The 15,015-nt window shown below is 33.4% G+C and overlaps 1 protein-coding gene across 1 annotated transcript in view; it reads right to left on the reverse strand.

Annotated features, from left to right (window-relative positions):
* Positions 1–15,015, reverse strand: part of LOC126892390 (O-acyltransferase like protein-like) — a 112,030-nt gene that overhangs the window by 82,965 nt on the left and 14,050 nt on the right. The window contains exon 4 of the mRNA XM_050661908.1: positions 1,485–1,576. Coding sequence (XP_050517865.1) covers positions 1,485–1,576 — 92 coding nt within the window. The remainder of the gene's footprint in view (positions 1–1,484; positions 1,577–15,015) is intronic.

The raw sequence follows: 15,015 nt of genomic DNA on the forward strand, positions 1-15,015 counted from the left end.
TCCTTCGTTCCACCAAAAGTGTCAAACTTCTACGACATTGCCAAGCATCTACAACAACCTAGAATACCCGCAAAACACCCCATCTACGGCATTCTCACATGGCACAGTACTATTCCTATTTATACTTTATACTAAAATACCCTACTATTTCCAACATTACTAAGATAATGGGAAATTATGGAAAACACGCTCCGCGAGAATTCCTTCATCCCTTAGTAAGACAATAACAGAAAGACAATAAATACAATAAGACAACACCGTAAAGGTACTACAAACAATGCCAAAAGTCCATCTGTTTTCTAATTAACGAAATAGATCCACACCAGAGGTAGGAATTATAGTTGACAACACTTGCGTTCTGGGTTTTTGACCTCAAGGTGACACCATAGGTATGAAATAATTAATTATTAATTTACAAATATCAATGTTGTGATGGATATACAGGGTGGAGTGTCGTAGTACGATTTTGAAACGTAACAAAATGATAGATCTTTTTTGTATAAGATGACCCAAAAATGCTAAAAACATATTTTCGGGGACAAAAAAGGTGATGTTTTGAATTTGTTAAAAAAATTGTTAAAACAATTTCTGCCCTAAAATTTCGCCCGGCACCCTTCTGATTTGTTTATAGGGGATATTTCTTAACAAGAATTCGCAAAGAATCCGAATTTCAACAACCAGAAACAGGCAGCCTTAAATCCGAACCCCGGAAGTGTCATAGGTTTTCGAAACGGAACCTCGGGGAAACTAACTGGTGACCCCTGCTATAGGTGTTAAACAGTGTTTATTTCTTTGTCTTCATCAACTTGTTGAAATTTTTGACGAGATTGTTTGGTTTTGTCCTTTTTATTGACGGACCTTGTTCATTATCCTACAACCAAAAATGCAATAATATAACAAGCCACGTCACAAGCCACTACATTAATCTCGAATGGTAATAATGTGATAAGCCACATTTAGGAAAAAATTACATATCGCTGTATTTTCATTACTTGAGTCACTTCTAGATTCTACATAGTTAGGGTCACGGTCACTGTCATCGAATGTCTAGTCTACTTTACTATTTTTCTTTCTAGAATCGTCAAAACTCAATAATTATCCGAAATGATTCAGCCTATGTTCGCCATTTTGGTGTGGCTTGTCATTATGTCGAGTAGATACTAGAGACAAAATAGGCCTAAGCAATAGTGTGACCATAGATTTATCGGGCCATCTATTAACGAAGGGCTGAGATAATTTGTTAGTGGCTTGTTATACTATTACCTTAACCAAGAATAACACTAACTCGTTTTGAACTCATGTGTGGCTTGTCATTGCTTCACATTAAGCCCTTCAATTAAAGTCTGATAAATAAAACAGACTGATTTACTCTGCATTTCTTATTTTTTTATTTATTTTTTGTTATCCGCATTACTAACGCGGAACTTCTAAACTTATTGTGAAATTGCAAATGTTAATATGCTACTAGTTTACTAAATACTCACCAAACTCTTGTGAAATAATCGAAGATTTTTTCTGCTGATGATCCCAGTACGTGGCAATAAGCACATAAGATGTGTGACATACTATAAACAATCTAAAAAATACATATTGTTTAATTTTCTCATTGTAAATCTCCATGCAGGAAAACTTTTAAATAGCGGCAAATAAAAATAAACCTGTCTTGCATCATTATCCCAATCGGGAAGATAAATCTAAAATATCCAACATAAAATTTGTATCAACATTTTCAAGCGTATCTACACGTATTTCTTTTGGGGAAATATTAATTGGATAATATAAAGGTGTCTTTTTATACAAAAATCATAGATATTCTTATGTATCATAATTATTGTGGTTATTATGGCGACCGTAAATTTTTAATTAACAATTCAATTGTTGCTAAACTGTTCATTAAATTTCCATCGGTTTCTGGAATTATAATCCATACTAAAAGAGATTTTATATCACCAAGTTATTTAATTATTGATAAACAATTACTTATCTAAAATTTTAGTTAAAAATTAAGATTTTGTTGGGAAAACCCGCATTTTTCGAGGAAAATTTTTGTCGAAGTAAATCGGGAAAACACGTCTCTATGCAGAATTTAATTACGGTGAATTTTTATTTGGGTGTATTTGGTTTAAATCTTTTGAGTTAGAGAGCAACAATTGAAAAAACACGATTTTCGGGCGCCATTTTGTTTATAAAAAAAGTAGCACACTATCTGCGGATTTTGCATACGTATATTAGGTTTGTTCGTAGTACGATCCAAACGATCAGCAACCGTTGCCAACCATCAGACGCATGCGCAGTTACCAGTTAGCGCTGCGCAGTTGCCAGTTAGAGATCGTAGACTTCGAACACGCATGCGTCTGATAGTTGGAAACGGTTGCTGATCGTTCTACGAACAGACCTATTATTAATATATACAATCACAAGATTCGATTCCAGCAATAAAATTGCTGGTAAATAACTTTTCCCAAAAATGGCCTATTCTCCGATAATCTGACCAGACTAATAATCTAATGAAATTAAACAAAGGGCCTAGCCAGGTAAGATGGTGAAAAGTACCCCCAACTCGATTTAAATTCCATATAGGCCACTTTTTAGCACATATAGAGGAACTCACTTTCTGAAATTTTTAGCCCCCTAGGTGGTCACGTGACCCCCTAGAGCCTAATTAGGCTTTTTAGGTTTTTATTTTTTATCTCAGCCGCATCAAGAGCTAGCCAAAAACTTTATTTAAAAAGTTGTAAGTTTCAAAAAGATCTATATGAAAAAATTTTTTTTTTATTTTTTGGCGGGAAATTCGAATTTTTAGAACAATTTTAAACTTTAAAAAAACTCTGAAAAAAAAACTAAGACACTTGTTTCTACAAAAATCAATTATAACGTGTATTTTTGCACAATCTTTCACCCTGAATTTTTTCAGATTTTTAAAATTGGTGAAACGTACCTTTAAAAATAAAAAACCGCATTTTTTCGGTTTTTTTTTTCGTTTTATGATAAGATTTTATACATATTTTTCAAAAAAGGTAACACCGTCACTAGAATAGGTAAAAAACTGAAAAATAATTTTGAACAAAATTTTACCCATTTTTTATGATTTTGCTGAAACTACTGGCAACATTGTAATAAAACTTTTAAGAGGTAGTTATTAAATTTTAAATAGGCTTAGATAATAAAATTATAAAATTGTAAAAATATCACACAAAATTGAAAAATGTATCCATTAAGGTAGTATAACACTCTGTAAATTTAGATAATAAGTAGGCTTAGATATTAACTTAAAATTGTTATTGTAATACCATACAAAAAACACAAATAGTCTGGCTAATTGGCTCTGTCAAAGCCATTAATAAAAAAAAAGAGGTAGTTATTGTGCATGTTTTGACATACAATTAAGGATTTGATATTCATCATTGGCGCGCATAGGGGAAATGATCTGAACTTTTTAAAGAATAAAGATAGTACGCCACTGACATATTTCAAATTAACAATCGTTTTTGAATTCCTCGTTCAATTTGTGATAAAAAATCTATCTTCTTATTTTTTCATACGACGCGCCATTTTTATTCAAAAAATAAAAGATCTTAACCCTTACAAAGCATTCGAACTTCTAGTAGTTTCTACATCTACATACATGAACTCGTACATCCATTATAAAAATTAATTCGAATACTTTGGAAGCGTTAAGATATTTTATTTTTTGCAACAAAATGGCGCGTCGTATGAAAAAAATGGGAAGATAGATTTTTTGTCGCAAATGGAACGAGGAATTTAAAAATGATTGTTAATTTGAAATATGTCAGTGGCGTACCATCTTTTTTTCTTTAAAAAGTTCAGACCATTACCCGTATGCGCGCCAATGATGAATATAAAATTCTTAATTGTATGTCAAAAAATGCACAATAACTACCTCTTAAAACCTGCCAAATTTTATTGCAATGTTGCCAGTAGTTTCGGCAAAATCGTAAAAAATGTGTAAAATTTTGTTTTCTTCAACGCCCTGTATCTTGAAAATGGATGGCTTTACAGAAAAATTTTATTAAGCAAACCCCAATTATTTTTCATTTTTTTACCTATTCTAGTGACAGTGTTACCTTTTTTGAAAAATATGTATAAAATTGTATCAAAAAACGAAAAAAAAAAAACAAAAAAATGCGGTTTTTTATTTTTAAACGTACGTTTCACCAATTTTAAAAATCTGAAAAAATTCAGGGTGAATGATTGTGCAAAAATACACATTATAATTGATTTTCGTAAAAACAAGTGTCTTAGTTTTTTTTCAGAGTTATTTAAAAGTTTAAAATTGTTCTAAAAACTCGAATTTCCCGCCAAAAAATTAAAAAAAAATTTTCATATAGATCTTTTTTAAACTTACAACTTTTTTTAATTAAGTTTTTGGCTAGCTCTTGACGCGGCTGAGATAAAAACAAAAACATAAAAAGCCTAATTAGGCTTTAGGGGGGTCACGTGACCACCTAGGGGGCTAAAAATTTTAGAAAGTGAGTTCCTCTATATGTGCTAAAAAGTGACCTATATGGAATTTAAATTGAGTTGGGGGCACTTTTCACCATCTTACCCGGCTAGGCCCTTTGTGGAAATTACTCGTAGAAGAATCCTCTATAAAACTGATCTAATACCATTTTATTATTTAACGACCAGAAAAAAATATAAAACCCAAGAAAAATTGTTAGTTATTTTTATTTAAATTTTTTACTCTCAATTTTATTTTAATTTAATTGATTTGCTACAAATAATGTCATAAAATTTTCTATGGGGTTTACTACTTATATAGCGCTAAACCCATTTGCACCGCTTTTTTCAAGACGGCAGCCAGGGGACAAATGTGGAGACCCCACAATCTTGAACTTCTACTCACTCCCTCTCTCTCTCTCTCACTCTATTGCCTTTCCTCCTAATGGAGTATTGGGCGCTCTTAAGTTTCTTAGCCAAAAGTGAAAGATGACTGATTATCTGGATCAGCGCATTCTCTTCTGTTTTACTCTCTCGAGATTTCCTCTACAAGTATTTTCCATTCCTCTCTGTTTCTCGCTCTTTGTTTGACTTCCTGTATGATACAGAGTTAAGTGACATTCACATTATTCATGTTGGTAACAAGATGACTTGACAGCGAGGTGACGGTGACAGGAGTTAGGTACAGGGTTGTTAGGTTAGCGTTACCGGCATGTAAAAATGTGAACTAAGATACTTGTTAAACATACAATAATTATTTAATATAGTATTGTATTTGTTTTATTTATTACACCTTCCATCAGGCTTATAAACCGCTCGTCAAAAGTTAGGTATTTAGAAAATTCTGCCGATTTTCATAGTTGATTTTTTCGCGAACAGACGGATTCAGCTATCTTTTTTATTTTAGCCTTTTCGTTAGTATTTACATAGTTGTGCAAAGGTTTACTCAAACTTATTTTTTGTACTTATACCGGGTGGTAGAAAAAAATATGTTTTTCTTGTGTTAAGTTTGAGACACCCTGTAGGGAGAACGAGGTACAAATGTGAGTATACATCAGAATAATATTGTAGTCTTATGTTTTGTGAACATGCTGTTGTTTGAATGTCCCTGATATCTTTAGAAATAAAAAAAATAGACGGTTTTGTAATTTAACATGTGTTTTAACCGAAACAAAAGTTTGAGACACCTTGTAGGGAGAAAAAGGCACAAAGGTGAGTATACCCGGATATTATGTTGTAGTCTCATAGTTTTTGAATATTTTATTTTTTTAATTTCTCTGATATCTTTAATAACAAAGAAACTAGACGGTATTACTCTTTAATATGTTTTTCTATGTTTCACATGTGTGACGTGACGCATGTCATCAGTTAAAACACATATTAAAGAGTAATATCGTCTAGTTTCTTTGTTATTAAAGATATCAGAGAAATTAAAAAAATAAAATATTCACAAAATATGGGACTACAACAAAATATCGAGGTGTACTCACCTTTGTTCCTTTTTCTCCCTACAAGGTGTCTCAAACTTTTGTTTTGGTTAAAACACATGTCAAATTACAAAACCGTCTATTTTTTTATTTCTAAAGACATCAGGGACATTCAAAAAACAAAATGTTCACAAAACATATGACTACAATACGATTTCGATATATTTCTTTTCTTACACCCGGTATAAGTACAAAAAAAAAGTTTGAGTAAACCTTTGCATAACTGTGTAAATACTAAAGAAAAGTCTAAAATAATAAAAAAAATTAGCGGAATCCGTTAATCTGTTCACGAAAAAACCTACTATAAAAATTCAGCAGAATTTTCTATATCCCTAACTTTTGACGAGCAGTTTACACTTCCCTCCATCTCAGGCTAATTCTTTCATGATCTCTTGTTACAGTTCTTCTCCAGCTATTATCGGGTCTTCCTCTTCTTCTTCTCCGTTTGGTTTGTATTCGAGTGGTTGTCTAGTTATATTATTTCGGTCCTTCCTTAGAGTATGTCCAATACATTTCCATTTTCTTCTTCTAATCGTGACTGTTATTTTCTCTTGTTTTGTTTTTCTCCATAGATCTATGTTTGTTATTTTATTCGGACAGTATATTTTCAGGATTGTTCTCAACGATTTATTTATTATAAAGGTTTGTAATCTTTTAGTAGTTGTCTCTTTATGCCAGGACTAATTTGTAAAAAAAAACGTCTATTTTTGGATGTGAGAGGTGGCGTTCGGATTTTTGTAGATAAAGTTAATAATAATTGACTTAAGCTCCTTCTCAAATATGCCCGGAACATTAATAAAAAAATTAAAATATTTAAAAATTTCGAAAAACATCGATTGTTTTCTAGTTTCTTTGCTAATAACTTTAAAACGATTCGTTTTGGAACAAAGTCGTACAGAAATAAAATAAAGATAATTGAATTTTGTATGATATACGACTGGTCAAGAATGTCTTAAGGAATTACCTTTTCTGCAATATAGCAATAAATACAAAATTAGGGGGCAAAATACGCCTGTTGTTATTCAATGTTTCTTAACCCCTTTGGTGGCACTTAGAACCTTAGTAGTTCGCTTAGAAAATTCTTATAACTTACTTAAACGGTCTACCAAATTTCATTAAAATCGACCTAATAGATTTTGCATAATAAATTTGCAATCTAATAGTTATTTATGATATAAGTGTTAAAAGTACACGTTACTTTTGTACTTTTTAACACGCATATCATACAATATTTTTTCTACAAACGTAATTACAGGACAATATCTACAAAAACTTTTACTTGAACTTGACTGACATTACATTTTTATATTTTTATGACATTACATCAAAATTGCCTATACGTCAATACGAATTGCAGTGCCATAAAAATTTTAAAGCACTAGTGCCTTAAAGTAGAATTTTTAACGCTCGTATGGAGTGCTAAAAATTGCATTTTTAACACGGTTGTAGAAAAATGTTTTTAAAAAAGTTCAAGTTGGTTCAAATCTTTCTGAACAAAAAGTAGACCATTTAGAAGTTGGCTAATTTTCTTTAGATATAAAGAGGTGCTTTACCTATCTAATACACTTTACAGAATTAAAATCGGATTATTTAAGGAGCCTCAGCAATGTTTTAAAATTATAAACAATTTTTTGGCTTATAAACAAATAGCTTCATTTAATAATGAAAGAATTGATTTTTAGCAATGCAAATAATTAAAACCGGTATAATTTGACTTAAACTTTCAAATACTTTCAGCAGAATTGCTAATTTATGTTTTAATCAAAAGTTATTCGCGTTCAAAAATTGCAATTTTTCGATTTTTTGAAAGTTCCACCGCGTTTATCTCGAAAACTATGCATCCTACGAAAAAACTTGTAAGTACATTTTTTGCTTAGAATTACCCAAGGAATACAAAAAATGTTTTATTTTGAGAAAAATGGATGTTATGTAATTTCTCAAATTCTTTGTTTATAACAAACTTATCGACATCCAGATCAACTGTTACCCAAAAAATTCGTGTTCTACGGGTCAAAATACATAAAAAAAACTTGGGTTAGTCCATCTAAATAAAGGAGCCACCCCCTCCTGGCCACAGTACCAATTTGTTGCCAAAAATTTGATTATAACTTTAAAACATTGCTGAGACTGCTTAAATAATCCGATTTCAATTCTGTAAAGTGCATGAGATAGGTGGAGTGCTCCTTTATATGTAAAAAAATTGATAAATCTTTGTATATTTTAGTTTTTGTTGTGCAAGATTTTAAAAAATTTTAATTTTTTTAAAAAAGTTTAGATTGCAAAATTATTATGCAAAATCTAGTGAGTCAATTTTAATGAAATTTGGTAGACGGTTTTAGCACATTACAAAAATTTTCTAAGCGAACTAGGAAGGTTCCAAGTGTAGCCTAAGTGATGGAAAAACATTGAATAAAAACAGGCTTGTTTTGTCCCCTTATTTTATATTTATTGCTATTTTGCAGCAAGGGTGATAAACTCAGACATTTTAACTAATCGTATCTGATAGAAAATTTAATTATCTTTGTTTTATTTCTATACGACTTTGTTCCAAAATGAATTGGATTAAAGTTATAAGCAAAGAAAGTTGAAAAAAAAAACGAAATTTTTTGAAATTTTTAAATATTTTATTTTTTAATAATCTTCCGGGCATATTTAAGAAGGAGCATAAGTCAATTATTATTACGGAAGTCATCACCTAACTTTATCCGCAAAAATCCGAATGTCACTTCTCACATCCACCTAAAAACAGATCATTCCTAGTCTACTTCCTTTCTTCAAAATTCTGTGCCATACAATAATATATTCTTAATACGGCTGTTAAATATTTTGATTTTGGTTAATTCTGATATATTGCGTGTGTTTCAAATTTTCTTTAGTAAGTTATATGCATGTTGTGCCTTTACTACTCTTTTTTCTACATCTGATCTACTACCACCTTTTTTTTTTTCATGATTGATCCGAGATATGTAACGTTGTCAACCTTCTCTATTTATCTTCTATTTATTTCAATTTTAGTTCCTTGGTTGTTGTTTTTCAAGAGTTTTGTTTTTTTTTTGTTCATTTATCTTTAGGCCCATTACGTAGGAGAATTTTGAAAGCTTGTCGATTTTCTTTTGCATATGGCTGCTATGTTCGGTCAGGAGGCAAATGTCTACGAACTCCAAGTCCTCCAACTGGTCAAGCAAATTCCACCTAATACCTGTTTTTGTATCGCTTACTTTCCCATTTCCTTTATCTTCTACCATTTCCCCCGCATGTTCCAGTGTGGCTCGATATTCCTTGTAGAATGGTCTGATCAAGTTAATATATTTCATTGGTAGTCCAAACGCCACTGTATTCTGTCCTGAGTTAGGTCATTTAGATTTCGAGCGCTAATCGCTTTCCTAACTCCCAGATTCCAGCTCTGCGGTGATCTTCTTCGTTTTTTCTTCTCTAGGGGTTGCCACATCATAGTTTTTTTAGGCAAGCCTTCGTCCCCCATTCGGCTCACATGCCCATACCATATGAGCTGTTTTCGTTCAATATCCTCAACTATAGTGCCCTCCACACCCATTTGTTGTTTTATTACCTCATTCCTCATTCCTTCTGCTCTTGATATTCTCAGGGCCGCCGCTAAAGTGTTGGCCGCCCGTGTGCAACTTAATTTTTGCCGCCCCCCTTTTAACACTTTAGTCCTTTCAACATAGGTACCAGTATTTAAAGAAATGTGCAGGAGATACATCGTAACCATAACGGGTAAGTTATGGTTACGGTTATAAAAAAGGTTATTAATAGCAAGCTGAAAATTTGTTAATAGCTTAACGGTGTCTAGTCGGACAAACTATGATGTAGGGGAACACTGGAACAGGAGAAGTTTTAATTGTGGAGCAGGTTAAAAATTTGGAACGTCAGACTACGAATACGTTCCATATATTTTGTCGGACATAACTTTCAATTGATTTGTTACCATTTCATTAAACTCTCATGCAAAAATCAAACTGGTGTCTATGACCAGCTGGGCATTTTAATGAGTGAAACACGAAGAACATGTCAAATGACAGGAATCATGTTGGTTAGTAATAGCAGTCTGATTTTTGCATGAGAGTTTACTGAAAGGGTAACAAATCAACTGGATGTTCTGCAGGCGCGGCCCGTCGGAGTAGGCAAGGTAGGCGCCGCCTAACCTCTTCAAATGTACAATACAATAATAAATTATTTATTAATATAAATTACTTATTTCAAAATTGTATTTTATAAATTTTGACACAATACGTAAGTATCTAAAATAAAAAAGCTACTTTTTATTTCTCTTCGAAGTTATAATTATTGTATGCTCCTCGTAGTAGTGCTACTCACTTCTATTATGGCACTACCCTATAAATTTTCAGGCACTTTTCAAATCCGCCTAAAGAACAGAATAGAGTGATATGCGTCTCTCATTATTTACGCTAAGCACAGCGCTGTAACTGTGGATTGTCTAGCCGTAGTGGACGAGAATTACCGAGAACTTTTTGGGGCTAGGTTAGGCTATATTTTTTTGCGCCTTCGACAATGGTTGTCCCGAGCTGCATCTCGGGATAGCCAATTGTATGTTTTAGGATCCTGACTACAAATACTGAGAAAACTAAAAGTGCGAATTTTCTCATGAAATTTGGTACGTGGGGTTAGAATAATATTTGGAACAACTTTTCCAAATTACTTTTTCCGATATCTCTAACGTGAAGCAAAATATCGAAAATTCGCCCTGTTTGTAGATTCGCAGTAGATAGCGTTTAAAATTTAAATTTGAGTTGACTATGAGAGTCTTAAAAATGAGCCATCACACTTGCTTGACTGCAAAATTTTAAATCTGTATTTATTTTGATAGCCGCAATATAGGGGGGTCTTCATCTTAAATCCGACACACAAATGTATACGAGTATGTAATATGTAGAGTATGGTAGAGTATAGAGTATATTATAAAGGTATATGTGTCGCCTGCCCGCATACTGAGGTCAGGAGCCGCCACTGATATTCTGTCCGACAAAATACATGGGACGTTTTCGTAATCTGACGTTCCAAATTTTTAAGCTGTTCCACAATTAAAACTTTCCCTGTTCCAGTGTTCCCGTACATCAAAGTTTGCACGACTAGACACCGTTAAGCTATTAACAAATTTTCAGCTTGCTATTAATCGACTTTTTTTTGGCACGCGGGTTCCAGGCCTATTTGAAATACAGTAGTGTGCAAAAGAAACGGTCACACTACTCACTCACTCACTCACACTCGCTGATCATCCCAACCCCCTAGGGACATGTGTGTACCGCTGCTAGTCAACGGGACCCACATGTCCGAAGATCAAACCGGTCACGCTCCAAAAGAGCAAATAATTTTGGATCGGTACCTATCTAACCCCCAGGTTTTTTCCTCCACCCCTCACCAACGTGTGACATACCCGGGGAGGCTATGATTTTTACGTCGGGTGATTTGGAAAAAGGAAACACCCTCCGTTTTAGCATGGTTGTGGTTAGGCCACCTCACTGTAGGGGTAGCTTTGTAGCTTTTCTCCCTATCACACTAACTATACATCTATTACAAACAAAATCGTTTATCAAAAGCGTGTCTAAAATCATCAAATTCTCAACTTAGACTGAACTATAACCCATCTATAACCATACGTAAGCATAAAGGAACAATATTATAACAAAGTAACCATTGAGTAATAAAAAAAAATTTTTAAACCATCGAGTAATAAAAAAGATTTTTTTATTGCTCAATGAGAGCAACTTAACAAGCACTTATCTAAATTCTCGGAAAGTATCCTATTGTCGTGTCGTACTTTCTTAACAAATCATAAATGTTCAGAATTTGAAAAATTCGCATATGGACCACGTAAATAAAAATATTCTTTAAGTCCGAAAACCGCCAGCCACTTTGAATATAAAAGCATTCCCGGAACTACTTTATGACTACAGCTGCAAAAGTGCAAATCATATAATAAGTAACATTTTTTGGCATTTTTGTTTAGATTTTTTGGAATATTAGAGTTTATAGAAATATCTGAATCATTGCTATTTGTTTTTTGAATTTATTTTCGTTTAAAAAAAATTATCATCAGTGGACTGCTGTGACATCAATGGCCCCTATAATCGGCCGCCCGTGTGCGATGCACACTTTGCACACATGGTAGCGGCGGCCCTGGATATTCTCATCGATCTTCTGATGGCATCCATTTCCGTAGCTTCGACCTTTTTCTTATGTTTCTCGGTTATTCTCCATGTCTCGGCTCCATAAAGTAGGCTAGTTTTAACCATTGTCTCATCTATGTTCCATTTTCTTTTCTTTGATATTTCTTTACTTCATAGAACTCCGTTTAGACATGCTATAGCTCTTCGTGCTTGTATGATTCGATCTTCTGTTTCTCGTTCGTCTTTTCCACTACGGTCGAAGATGACGCCCAGGTATTTATATTCGTCACATGGATTTATTTTTTGATTGTCTTCGATATCGAGTTGTTCTGCTTCAGCGCCAATTGAGAGGTATTTTGTCTTTGTCAATAAACATTATGTTTATATTTTTTTGCCATTCACTAGTTTGTCCCAAGATAATTCTTGGAGTACAAAGGTGGTCGATAGTGGAGCGTTTAGCTCGAAAGCCTGCTTGGTTGTTCCTTAGTTTCTTGTCTAGCTCTGGCTTCAGTCTATTCAATATGATCTTGGACATTATTTTGGATGTGGCACTTAGCAGTGTGATTGCTCGCCAATTCTCGCATCTGCTTAAGTCGCCTTTGTTTGGTATCTTGATGATTACACCCTCGCTCCATTCCTTTGGACTTCTACTAATCCCCTATATATGAACAAAATAAAATTGCGTCGTCTGAAACACGTAACGCTAAATGTATTTACTTTAATGTACTAATAATAGTCCATTGAAATGTTACATTTTCTAGGCCGTATCTTGCATTTGTTAGAGGAGTCAATTTTATTTTTTAATGTGTAGAAGGGATCAGCAGAAGCTTAAGTTCAAGTTTTTGGGGTCACCACCCTTGTCCCCCAGCCGCCATCTTAGAAAAGGTGTGCAAAAAGGTTTCGCACTATATCTCGTAAACTACCAACCCTACGGAAAATCTAATAAAACATAAAATGTAGAAAATTAAATTTTCTACAATTTTGTTTCTATTACTTTTTATCGTCAAGTGACCAACAAAAAATATATAAACAAAAATAAGTAAAAATTTTTTAACAAGTTTCCTTTTGGAGGTTATAACTTTTTTTTAGTTCATTTTACAATAAAATAACATTATAGAAATTTTGTAGAGGATTTTTCAGCGAACAATTTCCACTTTAAAGTTTTTTAACTATATTTATTTATCTAGGCTTTACAGCGCTCCAAACTTGACCAGATTCTCGAATGCTCATAGGGATACAATAAAAACAAAACGTTAGGCTTAATTTTCTATCTATATATTTTTTATTCCTACAATTTATTATGATTTTAACATTCTTATACCATTATTAATCTATTTTTGACCTTTCTCCCCACTATAAACCTTAGAACCCTAAGCATATATAGAAAAGGCGCAAGAAGTCAGGACAAATTCACCGGTCCAGAAGAAGAATGACGCAACCGCAAAATGCAAAATTCTACAGAAGAGCAAAAAACGATTTTTAAATAATTAAAATAGGGATTAAATGAAGAGTAATCATCCAGGAGTATCGGTATGGCGTTTGTTTTTTGACAACGATGGCTTTTATTTTCATCGATATTGGTTCGAATTTTATTATCTTAATTTATTCGCCCCATTTTCAACCCTATCTACAGTTGCGTCATTATGCATCTGAAACAAGGTCTAACATAACTCGTATTTAAGTAACGACGCAACTACCCTATAGTGGCTCAGCACATTTTTACAGTTCGGGTGTTTTTGTATCATCTGTACATGGTTTTTTAGAAGTTTATTGCGCAATAAACAGTAATTAACAAAATTTGCAGTTACGTCATTCTTCTTTCGTACCGGAGTGAATATCTGTCTGCTATTACTTTTATTTTTTTAATTTATCCTAGGTGGCACAGCAGTCGGTTCCCTCTACTTAACATATTCTTAAAGTTGTGCTACCTATTTGGCCACGTGCAGTCGTATAAAAAATTGTGAAAAGTATTTTGAGTTTTATATAAAATACTATTGAGAGTCTTGTGGGTAAAATTTATATTTGTGTGATTAGATAAGCATTTTGGGTTTTTTGTAAGCGCGCATTATGAGTGGTGGTTTTTATTTGTAAGAAACCTCTGGGGAAAATTATTTGTCAGTGGGAAAGTCGAGCCATCTTTACTCAGTGTTGTCGGCGAATGTTTTTCGTCTCTTTATATGGCGGAAATAAAGACGATTCTCTGGAAACCCTAAGATACAATCGATTCGCTAAAACAATGACAAAACATGCATTTAATCTCTTCTCACTTCCTTCAACACAAGATGCAGCCCTTTTCCATAGACTCCGAGTGTATCACCAGATTCAGACATGGCTCGGTAAACATTGTGATCCAGGAGATTGGGGCTGGAAAAAGCATGGAAAATTTTGGATACGTTCCAAGCCAGTACCCCCGAACCAAGCCTAGTACCCCCGAACTTATCTTATTCATCTTATTATTATATCTTATTATCCCCGATCTTATTTATCTTTTGCAGATGCAATGGAAACTGGAAGTGCCTGTGGTTGCCGAAAAGCAGGCCTCAAATGTTTAGCAGTCTGCCTCCATTATGGTGGTGAAATTTGCAGCAACATCGTAGACATATCAACGTTAATTTATCGAAGAAAATGAATTTGAAGATTAATTACCGACAATGACGCCAACTCTAACTCACATTATACCACAAAACTTCACCTCGCATACTTATTCATATCTTGACTTGCAGCCTGGACCATCGAAAAAAATGAAAAAATAATAACTATGAAAGATATTTTTCAACATATAATAAATAATATTATTTTGTCTAGAAATTGTCCGTGGATTAGGCCTATTGGGGATGTCACACAAAAAACGCCTCTCCAGACTCTACCTCCTAGGTGGCGGGGAAAAGAGTCAAAAATAGCTTATTAATAGCATATGAATG

The sequence above is a fragment of the Diabrotica virgifera genome, chromosome 9 (genome assembly GCF_917563875.1).
Source record: "Diabrotica virgifera virgifera chromosome 9, PGI_DIABVI_V3a".
Classification (NCBI taxonomy): Eukaryota; Metazoa; Arthropoda; class Insecta; order Coleoptera; family Chrysomelidae; genus Diabrotica; species Diabrotica virgifera.